General features: G+C 41.5%; 1 protein-coding gene across 3 annotated transcripts in view; it reads right to left on the bottom strand.

The window, feature by feature from the left end:
• Nucleotides 1-974: 974 nt before the first annotated feature.
• Nucleotides 975-8087, bottom strand: part of INPP5E (inositol polyphosphate-5-phosphatase E) — a 28525-nt gene continuing 21412 nt past the window's right edge. For all 3 annotated transcript variants that reach the window (XM_040324115.1, XM_040324114.1, XM_040324116.1), the window contains exons 9-11: nucleotides 5128-5243; nucleotides 2971-3107; nucleotides 975-1687 (exon numbers count right to left, since the gene is read on the bottom strand). In XM_040324115.1, the coding sequence (XP_040180049.1) occupies nucleotides 1555-1687; nucleotides 2971-3107; nucleotides 5128-5243 (386 nt within the window). In that variant the 3' untranslated portion in view covers nucleotides 975-1554. The remainder of the gene's footprint in view (nucleotides 1688-2970; nucleotides 3108-5127; nucleotides 5244-8087) is intronic.

Below are 8087 nucleotides of genomic sequence, written 5' to 3'. Positions count from 1 at the left end.
TCTTACTGCTATATATGACTCCCCCAGGACACTGTCACCTCTGGTAGCGGAAAATCCTAACATTCACCCAAAACTGTCCAAGTCGGAGTTTCCCAACCCATGGACCGGAGCAGAGCCGCAGAGAGACTGCATGGCCTCCCACATCATCGCTCTTGGGTCGGCCTCCATACACATTAAATTGTGTTAAGGCTGAATACTTAGGAAGGCCGTAGTGCTGGGGAGAGGCTTTAGTAAATTCTTTCACTGCACAAAACCCTCACAAAGTGACACCATACATCTGGTAGCTGTGGTGGCAGGCTTGTGACACAAAGTATCTAGTGGCAGGCTGCAATGAAGCCATGGGGTCAGGATGATTAAAGTGCCAACACCCCTTGTGCCAAAAAGGTGGGGACCACATAGACCTAATACTTCTGTAAAGAGTTGCCACAATGTTTCTCAATAGATGCAAGCATTATTAAAAGTGTACATTAATAAAAGGTTGGCTCATGCTACTGTCATTTTGTTTTTAATGAAGGTTTTGTTTTACTGAACAGCCATTGTTTAAAAACCATCATGTAGTGGTGCAGAAGAGAGTTTGTGGAGCCTCTTCATAAGATCACAACACCCATGTTTAGTAGATATGGGTCTTCATAAGAACAGTATTTATCTGTTCACTGGAGAACATTGAAGTGTCAGTGGAAAGATTTCATTTTCATGAATATGAAGCGTCTCTGAGATCACTGGTCACATTCTCATGTATAGAAAGTGTCTCAGTGATGTTACTTGTTTATGGTCAGTGAATATGAAGTGTCTGATTTCACTGGTGAATAGATGAGTTGCATTCTAATGAATATGAAGTTCAGTGATGTCACTGGTCTCTTGTGAGTGGGCAGGCCATGTTCCTATAAATAGGAATCCTCTCAACAGATCTCTGATGATAATGGTCATTAGTGAATGTACAGGGAAATCCATGATATCTGTATTGGCATATGACATAGAAGAGGAAGAGTGATTTTATTTCATGGCCAATTGAAAGATAAATAACTATTTACATATATTACATTTTCAGTATAACACAGGAAGGCCAAAGACAGATGCATGCTGGGAGCTCACATGATTAGCATCTAGAGTTCCTTTAGCAAGCAAAGGTTAATATTGCAACATTGCTGTTTGGTGAGTCTACTGTAAGCCACTTCCAGTAAAATGGTCCCTTTTCACATGCGTTTCTTTCAATGTAAAATAAAAGGGTTCATCAGATTACCGTACAAATACCACCACCAATGAACTGGCATTCCTAGCCACTGCATGCAGTACAGGCAGCTTCTTCCTAAGATGGATCAATTTTCAACACTTTGCTAGGAACAAATAACAGTGCTGAACGGAGAGAGATGTTCACCTCACAAAATGGTAATGACATTCACATGCTCCTATTAAAGTGATTGGTTGGCTCTGAACCCTCAGCCACTGTAATGGCTTCCTACACTGTAGGCACACTTTGAGGCATCCTGAGGCCAGCCATGACAGGCAAGTAGAATACATCTGTCCATCTGCTCACCAGACTCCACCCTGCTCTAGTCAGGAGATTGCGCAGACTGCGCTACTTTTCTGGTTCTTGATCACCTGCCGTTTCTGCAGCTCTCGTGAAATCCGCCTCTTGATTCCCAGAAGATACAATTCACGATCAAATAGACCTGCGGCCAGGGGGATGCTGAAAAAAGATTCCAGAATATAAATACAGTTGTACTTAGGACTTTTGTTCGACGGAGGACTTGTGTACACACAATCTGAAAATCCGACAACAGACCACTGTCCATGGAAAATTTGAAAGTCTGCCATCCAACATTTGTCCGCGGAAAATCTGACAATTGTCCGATGGAGCGTACAAACGATTGGATTTTCCGCCAACTGGTTGAACACACAATTCCCGTTGGAAAATCCGATCGAGTTGTACGGGGCTTAAGACTCAAGTGTTGGTCAGCTGAACATCTCTGCAAGAAGCAAAAGCGAGAGGCTGCCCTTGGAGAGAAAATACTTGTCTAGACCATACTTGGATGCAGACGATCTATTATTTTTTACCAGCCGGTCGCACCAGGGTCGAGATTGAAGGCAAGCGGTCTGATTTGAGGAAATGGGACACTTGGAAGAAGCCAGCATTAAGCAGGTTTTGGAATGGTCCTCCACTAAGTCCAGAAGAGAAGTTGGGATTGCCAAAGACAGGGCACAAAGGCGACTTTATGATGAAAATCGCTGTTTTTTATATATATATATATATATATATATATATATATATATATATATATATATATATATATATATATATATATATATATATATATATATATATATATATATATATATATATATATATATATATATATATATACATACACACATACATACATATATATATATATATATATATATATATATATATATACACATACATATACACACACACACACACACACACACACACACAAGGGTTGGGCAAATAATAAGGTGTTTCCTAAGCGACAGGGGCAATACCTGGAAGCACCAGGGAGCCTGACGTAGTTGGACGATGGTAAATTGTTGTTCTAATTGGGTCCATAGCTTTTGATCGCCATGTCTGCACCAGTCAATCACCCGTATCAAGTGTGCAGCCTGATAGTATGTCTGGATATCTGGGACCGCGGTCCCTCTATACAGTTTAGGGGGGAGTCAAAGGCCCCCAGATCCTGGGCCACTTATTGGCCCAGATGAACTTGGTGAAGATGGCACCTGTCTGAAGATCCTCTGAAAATTGTGTTATTAACGTAAACAGGCTAGTATTCTTGACTAGTTTACTTAAAAGAGGGTACAGCCAAGTCACTTGCACTTATTTTATTTTGAGTTGGGAATGGGGCTGTAGGGATTCTTTAAGTTTAACACCTGTCACTCTGCTCTGGTCAGACTAAAACCGAGTTATCTGCACGTCATGGACTGATTTCAACACAATTCATCAAAACCTACTTGTCTCTTCCAGGTCTTATTCGTACTTCAAATAACCCAAAAACAGGCCGATGGTCCGATGTTTTCACCAGCGGGCAGGAAGCATACTTCAGGACTTTAATATCTTCTTTTTGGCGACTTTTGTACACAATCCTGTCCTGTGATGGCAAATATAAAATATCAATACTGATGCCGCCGAGAGAGAGACAGTACTATGCAAAAGCTTTAGGCAGGTGTGAAGAAATGCTGTTAAGAATTCTTTAATATAATTAAAATATAAAAATGTTATAAAATTATTTTAATAGATCATTTTTTATCAATTTACAAAATGCAAAGTGAAGGCACAGAAGAAAAATCTAATCAAATCAATATTTGGTGTGATCACTCTGTGGCTTCCAACCAGCATCAACTTTTACACTTGTAGGGCTGGTTCACACCTAGGCATTTTTTATATGCATTTTTAGATGCAGAAACACACTACAGTCCATTTACCATGGTTTTCTATGGGTCACATTCAAATCTGTGCATTTTATGGAAAGGGCCAGGGGCTTTTTTTTCAGTTTTTTGGCTCCATAGACTTCAATGTATCAAAAACGTGTATTGAAAAACGCAAAATGCACCTGGAGTATGCAAACTACAACCTGCAGATGTGTGAACCAGGCCGTACACTTGAACAAAGTCAGGTTTTGTAGGATTAGAGTCAAGTGTAGGATTATACCAAGCAGGTGCTAATGATCATCAATTTCATTAAAAGAATAGGTTCACCTTTTGTAACCTGTTACACCCATATTCAGGGTGTAATGTTACAGATGCACCGGTCTGACAGCTAGCAGGGGAGCTTTTCCCTCTCGCTGTCACAATCTTCGACATTGGAAGATGTCCAGCAGTGCCATCAGCACAAAACTGACAGAAACCAGTGGGACCCAGGTACACCCATCTACTATCCAGAGAAATTTGGAAGAAATGAGGCCAAAAAGCCATATCCCTGATGTGGAAACAAGGCTAAGTGCTCTGGACTGACGAGTTAAAATTTGAAATTGTTGTCTGTAACAGCTGGAGAACGGTACAATAACGAGTGTCTGCAGACAACAGTGAAGCATTGCGGAGGTTCCTTAAAAGTCTGGGGCTTCATTTCTGCAAATAGAGATGGAGATTTGGTCTGGATCAACAGTGTCCTCAATGCTGATCCATTAGGGAGGAGTGCGATTGGCCACAAAGTTATTCTGCAGCAGGACCACGACCCCAAACATACAACCAATGTCATGAAGAACTGTCTTCAGCATAAAAAAGGAGTACTGGAATTGATGGTTTGGCCCCCACAGAGCCCTGATCTCAACATCATGGAGTCTGTCTGGGATTACATGAAGAAAAAGCAATTTAAGGCAGCCAGCATCCACAAAAGATCCACACAAGTTTACCTAGAAGAGTTGATGGTCTTTTGAAGGCAAAGGGTGGTCACACCAAACATCGATTTGATTTGGATTTCTCCTCTGTTCATTTACTTTCCGTTTTGTTAATTGATAAAAAATAAAACTAACTTTTCCATTTCTAAAAGCATTCTTAATTTACATCATTTTTGCACACCTGTCAAACTTTTGCACAGTAATTTATATATATTATATATAAAATTATTTATTATATATATATTAATTCTCAAAGTGGAGTTCCAGCCTTTTTTGTGTTGGCTGCTGGCTTTTAATAAACATACACTTACCTGCTCCACTGTTCAGCGATGCGCCGGAGCTCCTCTACCCCCCCGGCGCCTCCATCCTAACTGTGGGCACCCGGCTGTGACAGCTTTCGACTTCATGACCGGGCACTCACTGCGCAACCTGATTGGACAGGCGATCGGCTGCGACCCGTCACGTGTCCCAGGCGATCGCCTTTGAGGTGCTGCCAAAAGGCTATATGATGTATCGCCTTAGCGGTCCCTGGGCGGAAGGAGGAAAGGAAGTCCCACCCCCCCCCCCCAAAAAAAATTGGCATGTAAGGGGGTGAGGAGTGGTTTAAGCGGAAGTTCCACTTTTGGATGGAACTCCGCTTTAACATGGTATTATTGAGCCCCTATGAACCACTAGGCATCAGTATGAGGCAATACTGGGGGTGGGCACAGACACTGTGGGACTCCTAAAAGATTTAAAGCATAGTGGGCATAAATATATTCGGAGATGTTCTTACTGTATATGACGGTGTTCTCTGCTTCGACGTTGTGTCATATTGGTCACAGCCAATGTCAAACTTGTATGTTGGAAGAAACTCAATTGTTGCTTCTTGAAACCCTTTAAATATGGAGCCTGTAAATTAATAATAATAAAAAAAAATGTATCACTGTATCTTTAGGAATAGCACATGTAATGAAAAAAAACAAAAAACACTACTGTAGTTCATGGTAGGTGAGGTTGCAAAAAGGCACAAGTCCAACTTTTGTGTGTGATTATATGTCAATATTACATTGTATATCCCTGTATGTTGTGGTTGTTCAGGTGCTTATATAATAGTTTTTTTTTTTAACTATCAATGCTCCATGCTGAAACCACCACGTGTGGAAGGGAACTCCACATCCTTGCTGATCTTAGAGTAAAGTAACATTTTAGTCATCTGACTGATCCATTTGTCCCCCCCCTCCCCCCAACTACCAGTCTGTAGCAGAAAGACGTACAAACTGCAGCTCAAGGAAGAGATTTGTTGATCTCCTCAACTGCTAAGTTGAGGTTTATTAAAATGAAACTTCCAGGAAGGGGCCCCACCAAGGACAGAAAACAAACAAAATGAATAGGCATAGAGACTAGAGTAGATGGTGCCGATGTTCTGTCAGTTTAGGCGACCCGTCAGATTTCGTAAGGGAAGTGACATTCCGTCATGGCCATCTTGGTACACCCCGCACTCGTCCACAGTAAGGATACAGTTGAAGGTACATGCTGCAATTGTACAATTCTGTGTTTGATGATGTAAGTGAATTATAATGTACAAGAATGTGTACTGTAATATGTCAATGTACGATACTGTTGATATGTACAACAACATTGACCCTTAGCCACTTAAGAACCGCCCAACGCCGATATACGTCGGCAGAATGGCACGGCTGGGCACAATGACATACCTGTACATGATTGTTAAATGCCCAGCCGTGGGTCGTGGGAGCGCGGCCGTGACCCGTTCCGAAGCTCCGTGACCTGATCGCCGCCGGAGTCCAGTGATCGGTCCCTAGAGCTGAAGAAAGGGGAGAGGTGTGTGTAAACACACCTTCCCCGTTCTTCACAGTGGCGCTATCATCGATCGTCTGTTCCCTGACAAAGGCGATCAATGACGTCACACGTCCAGCCCCGCCCCCCTACAGTTAGAAACACATGAGGTCACACTTAACCCCTTCAGCGCCCCCTAGTGGTTAACTCCCAAACTGCAATTGTCATTTTCACAGTAAACAATGGTCCCAAAAATGTGTCAAAATTGTCCGATGTGTCCGCCATAATGTCGCAGTCACGATAAAAACATTTTTTTTTAATAAAAATGCAATAAAACGATCCCCTATTTTGTAGACGCTATATCTTTTGCGCAAACCAATCGATAAACGCTTATTGCCATTTTTTTTACCAAAAATATGTAGAAGAATACGTATCGGCCTAAACTGAGGGGAAAAAAAACGTTTTTTTTTTATATATTTTTGGGGGATATTTATTATAGCAAAAAGTAAAAAATATTGAATTTTTTTCAAAATTGTCGCTCTATTTTTTATAGCGCAAAAAATAAAAACCGCAGAAATTATCAAATACCACCAAAAGAAAGCTCTATTTGTGGGGAAAAAATGTCGCACAACCACGCAATTGTCAGTTAAAGCGACGCAGTGCCGAATCGCAAAAAGGGGCCTGGTCCTTTACCTGCATATTGGTCCAGGTCTTAAGTGGTTAAAAAAAAAAAAAAGGAGGATACAGTTGGAAGTCAAGTGGACATCTTTTTACACCCACCGAAATCTTTCATGTCAAATGTATTTTTACCACTAAATTGAGCTAATCAAGTGAAATACAGTATTTGGAAATCCGTTAAAAACGGTTTTGATGTTGAATTTTAAAAGCAGCAGCAAGCGTGCTGATCTCACACATTTGCTGATCTGATAGAACACCACTGCTTTTAAAATTCAACATCTAAACAGTGTCAAATACTGTATTTCACTATATAAGCTCAGTTTAGTGGTAAAAAGAAGTGTGAAATGCTCTCCTTCTTCCCTTCAGTCTGCAGGGTGTCTGGGCAGCGTAGTTTCTTGGTACACCTCCCTGATGCCATGGTACTGAACTGGCTGTCCCTGAATGCTCAGGGTATTAACTCTCCCCAAAAGAGTGAAGGTTTTTAAATACCTACAAAAACAAAAAATAGAGATTGCCTGCTTGAACCCTGCTCTTGATAAATATCCTTCGGAACACAAAGCCCCTTCTCTCCTGATGCCATTTTTTTTTACATTCTTTACAAAGTCATGACCTGGTGGATGTCTGTAGAGACCTCCATTCCCTGGGTAAGGACTATACTCATTACTCTCATCCTCATCATTCTCACTCCAGGATTGATCACGCTTGTGTTAAGAAACATCTCCCCTTAATTGTGTCCGCCTCTATTTTAGCTGCTCCGTGATCGGATCAGGACCCTGTTCTGGTTGTTTGCCACTGTTTGCTTTGTAAGCCTCAACATTCCCCCTGGGTCTTTCTAAGAGATACTGACAGACATTCACCAAGCCTCTGTGGACTATTTTCGTCTAAGACCCCTTTCACACTGAAGCGTTTTTACAGCGTTTTAGCGTTGAAAATAGCGCTATTAAAATGCTCATAAAACACTCTCCATGCATCTCAATGGACCCTTTCACACAGAGTCCTGCAAGCAGCATCTTTGGAGCAGCTTTTGGGTGCTGGAAAAAAAACACCCCTCTCCATTGAAATGAATTGAAAGCGCTGTAAAAATGACTTACCCTTTCACACCGAGGTGTTGCACTGGCGAGGCGTTGAGAAAAGTCCTGCAAGCAGCATCTTTGGAGCAGCTTTTGGGTGCTGAAAAAAAAAACGTTTCAAAAACGCCCCTCTCCATTGAAAAAACGCTAAGGGTCTTAGTGGTGCTTTACCAGCACATTGGGATTGCAGATGAGGCTTTGCTCGAAT

The sequence above is a fragment of the Rana temporaria genome, chromosome 9 (assembly GCF_905171775.1).
Source record: "Rana temporaria chromosome 9, aRanTem1.1, whole genome shotgun sequence".
Lineage (NCBI taxonomy): Eukaryota > Metazoa > Chordata > Amphibia > Anura > Ranidae > Rana > Rana temporaria.
This window is presented reverse-complemented; position numbering and strand designations above follow the sequence as displayed.